The sequence below is a fragment of the Diospyros lotus genome, chromosome 2 (assembly GCF_014633365.1).
Source record: "Diospyros lotus cultivar Yz01 chromosome 2, ASM1463336v1, whole genome shotgun sequence".
NCBI lineage: Eukaryota > Viridiplantae > Streptophyta > Magnoliopsida > Ericales > Ebenaceae > Diospyros > Diospyros lotus.
This window is the reverse complement of record NC_068339.1, coordinates 38,991,866-39,010,447: the sequence shown is the minus strand read 5'-3', so window position 1 is coordinate 39,010,447 and position 18,582 is coordinate 38,991,866. Positions and strand designations below refer to the sequence as shown.

At 31.5% G+C, this 18,582-nt stretch overlaps 1 protein-coding gene across 2 annotated transcripts; it reads left to right on the top strand.

Annotated features, from left to right (window-relative positions):
• Window positions 1–11,708: 11,708 nt before the first annotated feature.
• Window positions 11,709–16,119, top strand: LOC127795964 (40S ribosomal protein S12-like). 2 transcript variants are annotated; one of them, XM_052327957.1, is made up of 6 exons: window positions 11,762–11,816; window positions 14,058–14,112; window positions 14,227–14,267; window positions 14,654–14,954; window positions 15,616–15,681; window positions 15,776–16,119. In XM_052327957.1, the coding sequence occupies exons 3-6, from the start codon at window positions 14,260–14,262 to the stop codon at window positions 15,833–15,835; spliced, it is 435 nt and encodes a 144-aa protein (XP_052183917.1). In that variant the 5' UTR covers window positions 11,762–11,816; window positions 14,058–14,112; window positions 14,227–14,259; the 3' UTR covers window positions 15,836–16,119. The 2 variants fall into 2 exon arrangements, with proteins under 2 accessions (XP_052183916.1, XP_052183917.1); XM_052327956.1 differs by lacking the exon at window positions 14,058–14,112 and having other exon boundaries at window positions 11,709–11,816.
• The last annotated feature ends 2,463 nt before the right edge of the window (window positions 16,120–18,582 follow it).

The window sequence follows — 18,582 nt, the reverse complement described above, 5'->3', positions numbered from 1 at the left end:
TTATTTACTATAATTATTATTAAAGAAGTACTCGAGTAATTAGCAGAAAAAAATCATATAATACTTAGAAAAATAAGACATATAAAGATCTCGAGTTTCAATCTCAAAATAAATCCATCTTAAGTTTGTTTTAACATTTGTATACATTCTCATAATGTTACGACGAATGTATATATATTATTTGATTAGTATTATTTATTTTTAATTTTTTTGGGTGAGTCTTGAGATATTTCTTATCATAAAATTATAGATACTTTGAGTTTTTATTTTATGAAATATTTATTTATAAAAAATATATTTTAATAAATTTAAAATATATAAATATCCTATTTTTTGTTATTTTCAAATAAAATTTCATATAAAATATTAATCATCAATAATTATATATTAGGAATAGTATTAAAATAAATTCGTAATATACATTAATTTTATTTAAAACCATTTCAATTAATGTTAATTGAAGAAGATCGAGGAGGTGACAGAGCGAATGATGTGGGGGCGGGGAAGCGTGAGTGACCCGCAAGAGAGTCACGTGCCAACCAAAGATTAAAATGTGGCGATGGTGGCGCTTAGACTTGGGGAGGGAGACATTAGTCAGTCAGCGCAAACAGCAAATCTTTGACCCTGTTCGGTTCGAACCACTGGGACCCGCCTTTTGTACTTTTTGTGCGGTTTAGACTAAACCCCAAATGGACGGCTGGCTCTATACGGACGTGCTGGGTCACTTTATGGCATGCTTTAGAATCAATTCTAATTTTATTTTTATAATCTTAAATGTTAGATATTCAAAATTAAAATATAGACATGAGATTTATTAAAAATATAATCATTAAATCAAAATATTAACTAAAATAATGTCAGAAATATGATTTCAACACTTATTTTTTTTCACAACTTGTAAGACAAGAAAAACACTTAAGAAAATCAGAAAATTTTCTATATATTATAAATAGATCGATAGAGGATATTTATAAAAATAAAACAAATAAATGAGTGAAACCTAAGAATTCTAATTTTTTTTTGTTAATAATTTTAATTAATTTTGATCAAAATTATAATTTAGAGGTGGAGGGTAAATGAAATTCCAATTATTAGGCCTCTTCATTTTGAAAGGCAAAAATTTATTAAATATTATTTTATTATAATGTAATGTCATTGACTTCTTTTTGGGAACCAAGAAATGATTGTGCTGTAAATCTAGTCTGATTGAGATGGATTTATAGAATACAATACTATAAAGCAAATGTTTGCAAAACCCACTTAGGACTTTTCATATAAAACAAAAAGGGATTGGCCCATAAAGGATGTGAGACTCACACATTACTTCTTGTAAACAACATAAGAGTAGGGCCGGTCCAAAACTCAATGAAATCCTCGACGATAATAATTTTTTTTTGGAAAAAGGGTAGAGTGTTGTATTTTTTGGAGGCTTCCAATTTTTTTTTGAAGGGGGGGGGGGGACACTTTGTTCTCTCAAGTGACTGTTGTATTTTTTTTTTGGGGTGCTATATTTTTTGGAGGCTCTAGGTATAGGCCATTATAGCCTATGCCTTGTGCCGGCCCCTGCATAAGAGTTGCCCAACGCAAGTAATATAAGAGGGCCATAAAACAAAAATAGTAAAACATATAACAAAGTCTCCAATTAAAATCACTCATTCACCACAAAACCCTTTGAGCCTCATTTTCTCTAAAAATCCTTTGTAACACCTCGATCTTTTAAATGTGTTACTAAGCAAAAAAATTAGAGAAAATTTTAAAATAAAATAATTAATTTAACTTTTATTACGAAGCTAATTCCTTCCCCTTTGACTTATCTAGTAAATCCCTTAATACATTTCCTTTTGATTAAGTTAACTCAATAATAGTCTCACACTTAATCTATTTGAAAACACAGCAATTTATTCTAAAATCACAATCAAGAGTTATAATCAAAGTTTCGACGTATTTAAATGTGTTTAGATTGAACCGCAATCATGTTACAATTTTTTACATTTTTTTTAAGTCAAGTTTAGCTCACTTTTAGATTTAAGAGACTATGATCTTGTTTTTTAAAATTTGATTATTATTCAACATTATATTAAAGTCAAATATTTAAAATACATAAATTATCATCAAATTTTGAAAACAACTAGAACATTCATAAGACAACTTTGTGTAAAGATATTAACTTCAAACGACATCATTTGACCCTTTAAAAAATTATTTAAACTTTACTATTCATAGATTTGTTCTTAGTGTGGTACAGTTTTGAATCTTGGATATTTGCCTAATCAAATATCCACATTTTCATAGGATTCATACACCGTTAGAAAAAAATCATTCGATGAGCTATAACATATCCAGCACTAATTTGATTTTTTAAAGTTTGATATCCTAAATTTGACTCTAAATCAACTAATTTAATCAGGTGACTACTGTGCAATTATTACCAAATTAAGCAAACATTTTTCCACAAAAGTTAAATAGTTGTGAAACTAAGTTTGTTAGAAACTAGACTGGTAAATCACACCAAAGATCACTAATCTTTGGTGTGTTTTTCATTTTATTTACTAAATTTTAATTTTTTATAATGTGATCACATAAGTTTAAAAAATTTTACAATGTGGTCACATATAAGATTTTTCGACTGATGTGGCAAATAATAAAAATTATTGTGTAATGACAACTGATCAGAAAGTGCCATGTATCAATATATAATAATATTATTATATTAAAATATTATTAAATAATATTTTTATTGTTTGCCACATCAGCGTCGCGTCACCTGCTCTGGCTATAGAGTGGCTAAAAAATCTTAAATGTGACCACATTTCAAAACTTTTTAAATTTTTGTGATCACATTGAAAAGAATTAACGTTTAGTAACCAAAATGAAAAATACACTAAAATTTAGTAATTTTTGATATGATTTACCCGAAACTAGACTTCCCTAATCATATTCCAAAATTTTCTTATAGTTTAATACATTGCCTGCCCTTTCCTAGAAGCTATGAAAATATACTATTTCGTAGTAGTATTTTAATTTAAACTATTTGGGCATATTTCATGAGAAAATTTATAACTAAATGTAGGAAAATTATTTTTCAATGATTCTTGTGTCAAAAGTTTGAAAACATGTCCTATTTTTTGAAAAAAATATATATATAGTTGAAGACACAAAAATACACTAGGAACTTCGTTTAAACCGAAATAGCAAGTGTTACTAAACATATGTATATGCTAATTTCTCATTTCAAGTGATATTTTACTCTTGTGTTGGTTTTGATGATGAAAAATAAATAATTTATATCTTAAGTCAAATATATAGTTTTTAGATCTTCAAACAAAAATCAATTTCAATTATTTTTGTGAAAATGAAAACCAAATGATCTATAATTTTCTATAGATGGAGATTTGTTCAAACAAGTTTTAGGGTTTAAAAAAATCTCTTAAAATAATTTTTACTAATTAGTTTTGAATAATTAGATATATTAAGTAAAATGTTTCAAAAGCAAAAGATAATGTGTGTTCTTGATGGTTAATGTTTATGCCCTTAATATAATTTTAATGACAAAAATTTAATTTCATTTTAATGGTGAAAAATAATTGTTTTTGATGATGATGTTATTTTATTAATTTAGTGTTTCAAATTATTTTTATGTGATAAATTAAGCATAATAATAATTTTTTTTCAAATTAATGTCAATATTTTGATATAAATTTATTGATGACATTTGATTTATTATATTTCTATTTGATCAAAGATATTGAATGAAAATTAAATGAAATGTTAAAAAATCTCGTGTTAAATCTTTTGATGCTATTTGGAACATTATATTTTTATTTAATAGCATTTGGAATATTATGTTAAAAAAATATTAAATGAAAATAAATTTATCATGCAATCTAATGTAAAAAAATCTTGGGAAAAATTTTCTATGGCATTTGGATTATTATATTCTTATTTGATTAAAAATGCAATATAAAAATTATTTTTTAAAGAGCTTATAATTTAATTAAATAAATAATCATTAAAAGTGGCAGTCCCAACATTCGAACTTGCCACAAGCAATACTTAGAGTGTGTTTGATTACACACATTTACCATAAAAAATATATAATTATTACATATATTTTCTATGGAAACAATCAAATACTCTTAACTTTTCAATAAAAAATGTGTATGGTACAAGCATTTAAAGTTTTTTTTTCATGAAATTCATTTTTCAAGGGGGTGGGGTGGTTTTTATTTTCTAAGCAATCATTACCTATAATTAAATTTTAGATAATGCAATCAAGCACGTTCGCACAACCACTCAAGCTACAAGTTGGTTTGTTACATAAGCGCACTAATTGATATATAAAGAAACTTATGTATTATATTTTGAAATAAAAAAATGTCTCTCGATAAGACTCAAATGGGCAACCACCAACAAGCAAGTATGTGCGCGTTGCCACTCCTCTTAGATGTTCTCTTACTTTTTCATGCGCAACAACTTATATATATTTAATCAACAATTTCAGTTTTTAATCAGTCGATTAAATTCTTTCCATCTATCAACTAAATACTTGACTTAGTCGACTAAGCCCTTGCATCTATCGACTATCTTCTTCAGTTTGTCGACTAACAAAATATAATAATTATTTATGTCGACTAACTCCTTGGTTTTGTTGACTAACAAAATTAATAAATTGGTTCTGTCGACTAAGTGTATTAATCTGTCGACTATATCTTGTTTTGTTAAGTGATTTTGTCAACTATCTATTTTCTTCTATCGACTAACTATTTTCACAGAAAACCATAATGAGTAGTTTTTCAAATCCCAACGGTCATAAACAGCTATATTTTTCTCGAATCTTTTGGGATGCCTATAAATACAAATCAATGATGAACTTAAGAAGACTAATGGATAGAAATGAAGTGAAATGAGCTTAAAAATTATTTCATACTTCTTAAATTATATTAGTGCTTTAATTTTTATCTCTGCAAGTCTTTGCTCTATCTTTGTAAATTTGTTTCAAGCTTTGTATTATTTTGAAAGATCTTGTAACTAATATATTTATCTCTTAAACTCTCTCTTTATTGTACACTTTTTGTATTTCTTAACTTTGGTGGCTAGAGGGCCTACTTGTCTAAGTAAGATTTGTATTTTTCCTAACTTGTTGCTAAAGGGCCTATTCGGAGTGATAAGAGGATTTTTAGTGGATTGTTTGCAAAATCCTTAATGAGGAGCTAAGATAATGGATTAGCCTTTGGTTAAACCGAACCACTATAAATCCTTTGTGTTCTTCTTTTGCTTGTGTTATTTGGTTTGTTTATCATTGCTAGCATTTCATTATCCCCACCTGCATTAAATTTTTATTTTCCATCAAATGAATTTCAAGTTTCAAACAAATTTTTAATTTACCTAATTCACCCCTCTTGGGTGTGTGCCATAGCATTTCAAACATATCACCAAACAATCTCAACCTTTCAATGGTCTACATATTACTACAAAAAGATCCATTTTCATCCAAATATTACCAAAATAAAACCTATGTAGTTAGAAGCTCATAAAAACATAGAGTTACAATATGTAAGCAAAACTAAATTAAATGTTTATCTATATCTCATATTCAAAAACTATATTCTTTCTGATATGCCCTACAAATAGAAAACAATCCAGATATGGAGCTGATCCAAATGGCAGATCTGGGTCACAATCTACAAGTGGGCATCTGGGCCAAATACATATCTAAATGGACCGAAATCTACACACCAACAGTAAAAACCAACAAAGGAAGAACAAAATGAGAAAAAATCAAGACACAATCAAGTGGAGCACCCCCCCCACTTGATCATGGAAGGCTCATGGCAATGAAGACTTCCCATCAACCCATTGATGAAACATGACGCATAACCTGTTAAGCAAGCGTATAATTGAGCAAGGCAATGAAGAAACAAGAAAAAAGAAGATGAGACATGATCGAGTGGCTCCACTCGGTCGATCGTGAAGGATCAAGGCTAAAAATGGCCCATTATTGAAGAGTAACTAAGAGATGAAGGAAATGGCAAAGTAAAAAGACCAAGAGAAAGTCAGGGAAGGGCTAAACTCAACCATGATCGAGTGCCCACTCGGTCAAAAGCAATTTAATGATGCCCCACTAAACCTTTTATCCATGAAGGCACAAACGAGCATGAAGGAAACTAATCGAACAAAGAGGAAAATAAGGAAAAACAAGCAAAGAAAGATTGAGCGGTGACTGGGTGGTCATTGCTTAATCATGACTGAGTGGCCACTCAATCATGTGTGACCACTCGGTCATAAATGCCTCTAACCCTCAAAAGCCTCTCTCAAAGCCAACAGTGTAATACCTAAAACTTTTTGGGTTACTTTTGAAATAAGTGTATGGGAAGAAATATGAAGTTTCAAAGGAATCGGTATCAAAATAGTCCAAGAAAATGACTAAATCAGCTAGAGGGAATGCCCGCAAACTTAGATACCTAAGGAAATAGGTATGTCCCTAATGAACACATTGAAATATGATTTATGACATTGAAAGAAATCGAATCGGAGACAATTTTCGGTACAACTTCGGATTAGGCTAAAAAATTGAATTGTCATAAGGGGCTTCTAAAAGAGTCAAATTTGGTTTGATAAATAACCCTTAAGTGGTTTCGGGATGAAACAAGGGGTTTCGCAATCAAGGCATAATTTCGGGCCAAATTGTAATTTTTTAAATTTTCTTAAAGAGGTTGAAATGACGTTATTTCTGAAACTTCAAGGGTCAAATGAGAATTTTAGAACATGAGGGTCTCAATGAAAGTGATGAAAAGACCAGGGGCTTCTTGGAATGGGCTGAAATGAAATTTCTAAAGTTGAGAGGGGGTGAAAGTGGAAATTTGCAAAAAAATTCCACGGCCATGGCCGACCAGACCCATCCCATCACCGAATTCGGCCATGGGAGACTCGAGAAAGTGGATAGGCAGCTTCTGAGCAAGGCCTAGACCATTCTTGGCCGACAAAAGGCCATGTCAACGACAATTATAGTTGAAATTTCAGTTGAAAGTGGTCAAAATTTTGGGCCACTGTAATGGGATTTTTGGGAGCTCTCTTCAAGGTTTTGGACCGACCTAGGGAAAGTGGGTGCGTTAGTGGCCTTGGACTAAGTGAGATTCGACATTTGGAGGGTCAATTTTGAGTATAAAAGGAAATCGAAGTAGCCAAAATTTTTCAAGTTTGAAGCTTGAAATTGAGCATGTTAGAGGGAAAATCGAGCAACAAGGATAAGGGAATTTTAATCCTTGAGAGTGGTAGAGTATTTCTAGAAGTTTTGGAGAGTTTTTGTGTAATTTTGGTGAGGTTTCGAGCGTCGCCGGAAAAAGGAGGCGGTAGCCATGACCGAGGGTTTAAACGGCTGGTTGGGGTACCTCCGATGTTCCTTTCAAGCCAAAATTGGTACCAACGTGATTGACCAAGAAAGTAGAGCAAGCCAGGGTCATCAGCCAACATCACCGGTGTACTGGTGCCGGAGAAGACGACTAGCTTGTGGGTTACACGTGCCAGTCCTCACTCATGGTTCATGCGCTAGATGCGTGGCAGCCAGGTAATTTTTGATTTTTTTAAAAAAATTCTTAGAAAAATATTTTAGGATTTTTGGTGAAAAATTATTTGAGTAGATAGTTATTCTAGAATATCAGAAAAGCAAAATTGGAGAAAAATAGAAAGAAATTATGAAAAAAATAGATTTTAATGATTAATTGAATAAACATAATGGATAGGGTGCTTTGGGCTTGGGGTGAAGTGATTTGTGCGAATTTTGAGGTTTAGCACAAAAATCGAGGTAGTGCACGCTTTTCGAGAAAATTTGAGTTTATATTTAAAGGTGAGTGTTTTTTTTTTTTTTTTTCCCAAAAGCCTATACATATTAAAATTTTCCTATATGGAGCATGATATTTATGATGGTTGCAAAAATCATATGTAATTTATGCACATCTTGTCATATTTGTATATATATTGTTACATTGATAGTCGTGATTTTTCATTGGCATAATATTGTTGGAATTTCAATATTTGTGTCGGGATGAGATGTCACCCTGATAGTGTGGCACCTCTCCCTTAAGTACCCTAGCTTAGGGACCTAAGAAGGAAGTGTCAATAAGGATGGTACATGCCACTTACATAAGCAAAAATGCCAAACAACTTAACTGAAAACCCCCAACAAGAGTACATAAATAACATACATATCCGTGGAAAATCTATGTACATCAGGGTCATATATACATAATAAGTCTTAAAATACACTGATTTGACCCATGCATAACAAAACAGCGAAAGCTGACATCAAAAGAAGCCCTGAACTCTGGACTACTTTGTACACGTCTAAGATCAACACTCAGACTCCACTAAGCTCGGCATCTGCTCTAGCCCTGTCCTTGCCTGGAATGACATAAGCAAAGTGAGCCACAAGACCCAGCAAACAATATAAAATAATTGGAAGATGGAATAACTAAACTGAAACATAAGATGTGAGACATGAAAAGATAACTGAATCTCATGCATTGCATATATGAAATATACCATACTCATGAATCCACTAAAAATTGGCATGGGTCATGATATCACGTGCAACATACTACTGACACCCACAATAAACTAGCGTGGGACTCAATGTCATGCAACTAAAACATGACTCATGCTTATATAATAAATACATAATTAGGATGAACGCAATACATACATAATCTCCGGAGCCAATAAGCCTTGCATTGATTTAATCTGTGGGGTTCACATACCACATAAGCCCGGCCCCTAATAGCCCATGTGTATACCCCAACAGAATAATCCGTAGCATGCTTTACCTACTCAACACAAAATATAGGCACGCTAATCTTGATAATAATAATCCATGAATAAACCCATACTTGCACACCTCATCGTGAACCCATGAATGTTTAGTAATCTTAAACTTTAACCATGCATTTAATCATACTTAAATAAGATAGCAAGCTCTAATCATGTAAAATGCTTCATAAAATACCTCATATAATTCCCTTACATTTATATAAATCATACATGTAAGGCATAGTCAAATCTAGAGATTTTCATGAAGATGGATACTCTCGATTTCTCATAAAAATACTTGAGAATTACTTTCTACGATACTCAAGTTTCTGACACTAAAAATTTCAATCTTGGTTTTCTTCATTTCATACTCGATTAATTTTCTTCTAAACATGAAGTCACTTCATAAATTTAATTCTAAGAAATTATTATCTATATTTTCATGATTTATTTTGTTAAACATCAAAATCATCAAGATTCATGGAAAGGACTCAACAATATTTTATTTTTTTTTAGAGACAACTTCTTTCTTGGATTTACTTTTATTTGCTTGTTTAGTTACCCAAAACAAGCAACATAAAGCCACACGACCTTTAGCAACCTATACACCCAACTCACAATATAAATTTTCAATAAGGGTACAAAAATATGCAAATAATTCAAAGTATACTTATATGTAATAAAACTATTTAAACATTAAAATCTACATACATAAGGCCATAAGGTCTTCAGTAACTTGTACATCAAAAACTAGGGAAATTTTTTTACTAAAAGAAATAATTAAAATTAATTTAACTTTCATTACTAAATTAATTTTCTTTTTCCTTGCCTCGTCTAGTGAATCCTTTAATACAATTTCATTTGGCTAAGCAAGTTCATATCGTTGATCACTAGAGAGTCTTACCCTTAATCCATAAAAAATGTAATAATTTATTCTAAGATCACGAATAAGGATGATAATCAAAGTTTTAACGTATTTAAACATGCTTAGATTGAAGCTAAGTGATATCACCATTTTATACTCTTTTTAGTCATCTTTAGGCTATCCTTAGGCTTAAGAAACTCCTAAGTTTTTTCTTTAATATGATTGCAATTCAGCATCCCATTGAAGTTGAATATTTACAATATCCAAATTATTATCAAAATTTATGAAAATTTCATGACAAATAGAAAGCTCATGAGACGATCTTGTGTAAAAATAAAAACTTCAAATGACATCATTTGACCCATCAAAAAGTTATATAAAATCTATTGTGTGTAGTTTTGATCTTGCGACAACACGCTTTTGTATTTTGGATATTTGATTGACCATATCTTCACCTTCTATGGGAGCCATATGCCGTTAGAAAAGTCACTCAATAAGTTATAACATATTAAAAATACATTTTATTTTATTAAGATTTGAACTTATTGAATTTGAGTCTAAATTAATTGGTCTGATCGAATAACTGCACAATCATACTAAATCAAGCATATATTTCGTCATAAGAACTAAAATTATGTGAAACTAAAAGTTTTAAAGAGGCTAAACTTCCTATAACATTACCTACAATTATCTTGTAATTTAATGCTCTTTATATTGTTCCCAAAAAGCCGTTAAAATTGACCGGTTTGTACTAGTGTTTAGTTTTAAACCATTCGGATAGATTTCACAAAAAAAAAATCATAACTAAATGTAGAAAAATAATTTTTCAATGATTCTTAATCTAAAAGCTTGGTAACACATCCTAATATATATATATATATATATATATATATTTGAGAACATAAAATATACACTAGGAACATCATTTTAAGCCAAAATAATGTGTTACTAAACATAAATATATTGATTTCTCATTCGAAACATTTATAATAAAGTTATCTTTCATCTCAATATTTCAATGGTCTACATAATACTACATAGGGATTCATTTTCATACATAACCCTACCAAATGAAACCTATGTATTTTGTAAGCTCAAAAGAACATAGAATTACAATTTATAACTAAATAAAATGTTCGTCCATACTTAATACTCAAAGGTTTAGGGGGCAAGCTATAAATTTATCAAGTACTATATAGAAGTTTTGGCATGTATTGCATTTTTAATAAATGTTAAATTCATTAAAACATTCACATATAGTATACATTTTTCAAAGAATACCTAACAAGTATAAATATGGTCATTTTCATCATTTTCCACAATGTACTTAAAATAGCACTCATGAAGTCAAAATTATCATGTCAAATAATACAAAAAAGAAAATATATTCGTACCCCTCTGATGGTGAGCTCGACAAAGAGTTATTTTGCTTTGGAGCTTTTCCTTTTAGCTAAAGCTTATGCCCTCGTTTTCTAACTTTCTATCTTATTTTCTTTAAAACTCACTCTTGTACCTCTCAAAAAAATCGTAAAAACTATTATTCTTTTTTTTTGTATATATATATAAATTCCAAATCTTGGTCTCCAATCTTTTAATTGAATTACCTATCTATCTACCCTATAATCAGGTAATCAATTCAAACTTTTTATATAAAATATCCTTCCATTTTGATGGCAACTATATATCGTATATTTCACAATTTAGGTTAATTGTCACATAAGTGTTATGAGAAGGATCCACAAGCCCTTTTTTATGAAAGTAATTTACCTTAAGATCCCTTTCTTTTATCTTATTTCATTATTAATTATTTTTCTATTTCTATGTATAGATACACATATATACATCAATTTACCGGACATATACACATATATACAAGTAAAATAATAATAATTTATTTATATTAAAAAACACAACAATTTCAAACAATCTCTAAAACCTATGGAAAGGTTTTAGCCCAAACCCACCCAAGGCCGAAGGAAGAGAATTGGCCCATTAGGACGGCCCGGCCCGGATGGATATTAGGGAATGGGTCGTATCTAGGGTTTTGCCTTTTAACCGCTTCGTTGCGCTATTTGGCTTCCTCCATTGGCATTCGCAGCAGGCACGGCAGCAAGAGTTCTCCAATCTCCAATCCTCCTTATCCATACCGGTACTGTTTACTCGTTCGTTCTTCTCTCTAAACAAACAAGTTAAATTCCTGTACTGTGGTTCCTGCTAATCTTGTTTGATTTTCTGGACGTGTTGGTCTAGTTGACTTCATGCCCCACTATCGTTCTTAGGGTTAAGCGTCAATGCGACGAACGTTAGATCTGGAACTGAAAAAGGTGGATATTCGGAAGCATGTATATGTTCATGTTTCTTGCAATTGGACGATAGTAATCCCTTTTTTTTCTTTTTGTTTGTTTCGGAACTGGCCGCCAAATTTTGCATTTCTTTATTGGTGCTTGAATTGCTTGAGATTGAATGATTCGATTATTTGTTATTGTATTGTCTACTAACATTAGTGTGAAAATAATTCAATTAGTTCTGAACCTGTCTACGACAAGAGTACGGTAATATAGTGAGATTACCTTAGGTATTGAGAAACTTGAGACACTTCTCTGTTTAGCCAAACACGGCCTTAGATAGCCAAGTCTTCCGGCATTTAGATAGCCAAGTTCTCACTTGGCAGCTAATGTAGCTAAACTCCAACTTCTGCCTTCTAACAGAAGATGGTAGCTAGCAAGTCAAAGTAGGCACGAAGAAAGAGAAGTCTCTTGTATTGCTTGAATGCTTGATTGATGCTAGCGAGGAAAGATGGGGTATTTCTAGCTTTATCTCCTCAACTAATGGCTAAGATCAATTTGATTCAACAGCCAGTATTAGCCATCTAAAAATTCTCCCTAAATATCGAAGACTTTTTTTTTTCCCATTATTATGTTAGAATATCTATGCTCTTTGTCCATCAAGAAGCATATTCTAGAGAATTTTATATCTACAATTGGTCTTTAAAGAGTATTACAAGAATCATGGTTGTCGAAGAAGGGGTGAGTCACAGTGCTATCCAGAAGGCGCTGCGAAGGCACATGAGGCTTGTGCCTTTAGCGCAGGTGAAAGGCATGCATTATGCGCCTCATGGAAAACTCAACATTAACTTCTTTTTTTTTTCTTATTTTGTTTGTCTGAATTCTTTTGCTGGATTTGTTGGTGTTGAATTTGTTTTTGTCGATACGAGTGCATGTATGTGTAGATTGGCAAGACTTGAGGCTGCTGGAGCTCTCATGCGCCGGAAACCATATGCGTGTGAGGCTTATGCGTCAACAAACAGTAGGAGCGTGAGCCTGAGTGTTGGCCAGCTGCTTTCGTTGTCAGGGTCACTGGAGGCAGGCAAACATCCTCCGGTGACCTATTTTGAAATTACTATTGTTTTATTTTGTTTTTGCAGTTTGATTTTTCTTCCTGCTACTGTGCTGCGTCTTTTTCTTTTTGGTTTTCCTTTGTTGTTTTATTTTCTGCTTCAATTTCTCTCTGATTTTTTTGTATCTTTATTTTCAACTAATTTACGTTATTTTCAATATTATTTCTTCTTATGTGGTGAAACATTTTGTTTATTTTCTACTAATTTATATTATTTTCAGTATTATTTCTTCTTTTATGGTGTTCTCTGTCTCAGAAGTTTGTTTTTATGTTGTTTTTCAATTAAGTTTATTGTTGTGTTATTTTTTATAGTGCAACTATATAAACTAATTGTTTATTTTATTTTATAACACATCTGGGTTTGGCTACATGTCTAGTACTTTGATGAAATAATATTCTAGTACATTGTTGAAATTATGTTAATAATAGTTGTTATATAATGTTGGTTATTTGTTATTTATGACTGTTTGTTCATATTTACCTCTTTATAGGTATATATTGAAAATACTGGTGTATAAGTATTTTTTACACATTTTTGAATAAATGCGTGCTTCATTCATGACTTATGAGGTGTGTGCTTGCATTTTGCACCTTGTGCCTAGGCTCCAAGCACCTTTGCGCCTTTGACAATTATGTCAAGAATGTATGAATATTCTTAAGGAAATTTCTAGAACTAATGTCCATGTTATGTCCAATCTTGTCTGCTTGGTGCTTGTGTGGCACTTAGCCTATGTAATCTCTGTACAAGTATTCTTGGGAAAATTCTAGAACCTGTGGGTTGCCAATTTAACAATTGGAGAAATGTCAAGCCTGGAGTCAAGATTTCTAGACTACAAGATTGTGCATGAATGATTGATTGTACTAAAATGCTACATTGCTGTCTGAATGAAACTAGAAAAACCAGTCTTTGAATGTCTTCATTGGCTTATTACTGTGTAATAATGGCCACTTCTGTTCCTTTTGAGGGAAAGTTAACCATCCTTGACTTTGGTAGGTAGCAGCTGGGCAGTGGCCTGGTACATGTCATCCCATATATTGTATATATTATGGTAATTTTTTGTTACCTACAATGGCATGAGTTGCAATTTCATTGTGTGCTAAAAAAATTTCTTTACCTAAACTGTCTCTTGTTTTCAGTCTGATTTAATTTTCTGTCTGAGCAGATTGGAGATAAAGGACTTTGAAGAAGAAGCAAAATGTCAGGGTATGTCATTTTCACCTGTTACCATTCTTTTTCTACTTTAAGCAAGAATCTAAGAAACTCCACTTTTAGTTTAGAATAGGGTTTGGAAGTTATAATATTTTCAATGTACAAGGCATGCTTTTTGGACTTGTCTTTCCTTTTTCTGTTCCTTACTGATTGCCCCATTTTCATAGGACCCTTTGCTATGTGTGTGGTTTTTGTTCCTTGTTCCTTAGCAATTGCCTGATTTAGATCTGGATTATGAATTTGGATTAAGAGACATGATCATTTATTACTTCTAATGAAGTTTTGGCAGTGATCTAGCAACAAAAAAAAAAGTTGTTTTGGCAGTGATTGTTCTCCTTTCTATTAAAGTTACTCACTGTTTTAGTCAATTTCTTTTCCAGTGAGGATGCAGTGGTGGCAGCTGAGACTCCTGCTCCAGCTCCAGCTCCAGCTCTTGGTGAGCCTATGGACATTATGACAGCCCTGCAGCTTGTGTTGAGGAAATCCTTGGCCCATGGTGGGGTTGCTCGAGGTCTTCATGAAGGTGCAAAGGTGATTGAGAAGCATGCTGCACAGCTTTGTGTGCTGGCAGAGGACTGCAACCAGCCAGATTACGTCAAACTTGTGAAAGCACTTTGTGCAGACCACAACGTGAGCTTGATAACAGTTCCAAGTGCTAAAACTCTTGGCGAGTGGTCTGGTGTAAGTAAAACTCTATTGCTAGCTTGCTAGTTCTTATGAGATTTATATCTCTTGCTCGCCTTTTAATATTTCATTCATGACTTTGCCAGTTGATCTTTTCTTGCTGAAACTTGGCGCCTTCTTTAATGTTATGTACTCTAAAATGGCAATTTTGGTCTTACATTGTTGCGCTTGATTTAGAGGATCATAAAGTTGGAATTGTTTCAAGTTCTGAGGGGCAAAACATATAAACCTGCCTACTAACATGTTTAATAAAAGAGGGATTTGCAAATTTGGGAACTACAGTACTCCTGATTAGATGGTAGATATGTAGATGCATTTTGTTTCCAATGTTGCTTTCCACATGCAAGCTGTTTACCGGAGAACCTTTTCAGGTATCCTACCGTTCTGCACCCGTCCAATTTTTAAAATTTGTTCTGGTCTTTTTTCTACTGGTATGGGTTTCATACGTAATTAATTTCCAGCAATTCAATCATCAATTTTGTCTTCTGATCACCATGAGAAGTAAAGGTCTGCTTTTATGAAAATTAATTATTTGGTTGTTGACCTCTAGTTTTCATCACTTCTATTGATGGTTGTACCGTTGATTCTCTGTTCTTTTAATTGGTGGGGAACTGTGAGGCTAACGAATATATCTCTTTGTTATGCTATTGGCATGCAGTTGTGCAAGATTGATTCGGAGGGGAAGGCGAGGAAAGTTGTGGGTTGCTCGTGCGTTGTTGTGAAGGTATCATCGACAAATGGAATGGGATTATTATATCCTACTACTACTCGCAGTATCTTTTCATGGGAAACTCATGTGTGTTATATATATTGTGCAGGATTATGGGGAGGAAACGGAAGGTCTCCATATTGTTCAGGAGTATATCAAATCCCATTGAGTGGCCAGAACCAACCCTAGCCTTGCCTCCTCTGACTACTTGTTGGTCTTTTTGGAGTGGGAGGGGAGTCTCTTTAGGAAACATTTTCATGACCTGAGCACAAACATTTCTACCAAGTCAAAAATTTTTTTGCTTGCTTTTCTTGAATTCGCAGTTTTTGTGTTTTATTTTTTTAAGGTATGTGTAATTTTGTTCGGCAGTCTGAATTCTAGTTGAACATTGTTTGGCATTATTGATAGTTTCAAAACCTTAATTCAGCAGGGTTTGGTTTTTAGAGCTTAAAATTGTCTATATATATATATATATCTGCTAACTTATGTTCCATGGGAGTGTCCCCTGCAGTGTTAAGTTGGTCAGAGCTTAGCCGACCTGAAAAAATTGGGATTGATCTGTTTTTTCTAAATAATATCTATGTTATAATGATCAAAATAAATAAAGGTCGCCAAAAAAATAAATGCCTGCAAGACCCAGTATTTGTAAGCTTCCCACTTTTAAGGTTCAACTCATGGGGAAGGGATGGCCTTATTATGGGTTGGCTTTACGGTTAGATTTTAATGAGATTTAGGCTTTTGCTTGTGCAAACATATTATGATGGGTATATTAATCAGAGCTACTTTTAGAATTATTTTTGTATAAGCATTCCAAACTTACTGCTTTGCTCAGCAGAGAATAGGGGTAGATTTAGACGTCAACCTGAGAATAGGATAAATTTATCAGCTTTTTATAATTTATAATTGTAAAATATTTTATAAAGAGACAAAAATTTAAATATAATACACTAATAGTATTGTTAACAAAATGTGTTATTTATAAAAACAAAATGAAGGTCTCATTGTTTAAAAGTCATAACTGTTTTAAGTGTTACCGTATAAATCTTTTTATATTTGATTGCTTCAAATTATTATAATTATAAAAAAATAATTAAATTTTTATCTGTAATTATCAATGTTTTAAATTATTCATCTTTCATAATAAAGTATTTTGTATGTACTCTTATGTAGGGGTGCGGTAGAGTCGGGCAATTAAGAAAATATTTTTAAATAGTATATTTTCTCTAGTATTTGCTTAAATTACACCCATCACTCTTACATCTTTGAAAATAATATCTGCATTTCTTGATTTTTATTACCATGCAATAATGTCCCTTTACTATAAAAAATCACCACTTATTTTTTGTTTTCAAATTTCAAAAATGCCCTCTTGGCTTTCTTTCCCAAGTCTTTCTCACCACAACTATATAAAAAAAAAATTATCGATGGTGACAACAATCATTGTCAATTGCTATTACCATTGTCCACAATTTAATCTAAAGAGCAGATAAGAGAAATAGAGAGAAAAGAAGAGATTATCATCGGTGATTGAGAGAAAATATCAATAGTTCATGGGTGTTATATTTGCTTGACTATTTGACATTGTTACCATTGATATTTGTCGACTATTTCCATCTTATGTTTATCTCTTTTTTTTATTTACCTTTTTTCTCTTATCCATTAGCCATCGTGAAGTCACCCATCTCCATCAATCACCATTGCTAAATAATGGATCCAACAATTACTTTTCTATTTTATTTTTTATTACCAAAGAAACTTTAATTGTTGTGATCAATTAGGGTTTTAAGAGAAAACTCTAATCATTATAAACGATTGGAGTTTTTGCAAAGCCCTAAATGATAATTAAGGTTTTTAGAGAAATCCTAATCCAAAGTATCGAATCAAGACCATCGGTATTAACTAAACCTCGTCACCAACGATTGTGTTCATGCACATGCACATATACAAAAAGAAAAAGAAAAATAGATGAAAAATAAGAGAGAATCATACACAATTAGTTTTGATTGAAACTGACATATAAGGGTTCACAATCAAAACTCGAAAAAAGGAAAAAAAATCTTACTTTTGCGAGATAAGAACAATGATGAAAGAAGAATAACAATAATGATTGGCAAGACCTCGTAGGGATAAAACGATGTGGAGAAAATGAAAAAAAAATAACAGAAAGTAAGAGAGAAAATGACATATTTTTAAAAAGGGGTAAAATGATTAATGCAATTTAAGCAAAAATTAAAAGTGGTATGTGAAATTTTCCTTTAAATGAGACCTCCATAAATAGTTCACCTATTTTCCAAACACAATCAACTCACCATATGTGTGAAACCCCTCCAACTGGTTTAGGTGACATAAGTAGTTTAAGTGGTTTAAAGTATAACAATTAGTGACAACTAACAAAGAAAATGAAAATACAATAATAACACTAATATTTTTATTTTTATTTTTAAAATAAAAATTGAAGAAAAGGAAAACATGGAAGTTGTGACTCAACCAACCCTTTCCAAGTAATTAATTAGCATTGCTGAGGAGGTAAAAAAATTTGATGGCATTTTACTTGACAACTATTTCAATTTTATTAAACCAAAAAATTATTTGAAAGTTCTTTTTTTTTTTCAAATCATTAAATTGAAATTTTTTGAATTTAATATTTCACTTAGCAATTATTTAAAATTCAAAACCAAGACTATAAATTTTAATTAATTATTATTTCAAAAAATAAATAATTAAAATTCATAGTTTTATAATTAGAAGGTAAACTTAATTTTATTAGGGTTGTTGTGGATTTTAGAGTTTATTAAATCATAAATTAAATTATTTTAAATAATTTTTAAAATGATCCATGTTTTTTGTGAGATAGCAATTTGAAGCGATCAATTTAATTGTTTTCATTTTTTCTTACTCATCCCTACTCTAATGAAT

What these genes read in the sequence shown, in the direction of transcription:
- LOC127795964 (XM_052327956.1), top strand. An exon ending in CTCTTGGCGAGTGGTCTGGT is followed by an intron (nt 14,955 to 15,615) that starts GTAAGTAAAACT and finishes ATTGGCATGCAG; the next exon opens with TTGTGCAAGATTGATTCGGA. An exon ending in GCTCGTGCGTTGTTGTGAAG is followed by an intron (nt 15,682 to 15,775) that starts GTATCATCGACA and finishes TATATTGTGCAG; the next exon opens with GATTATGGGGAGGAAACGGA.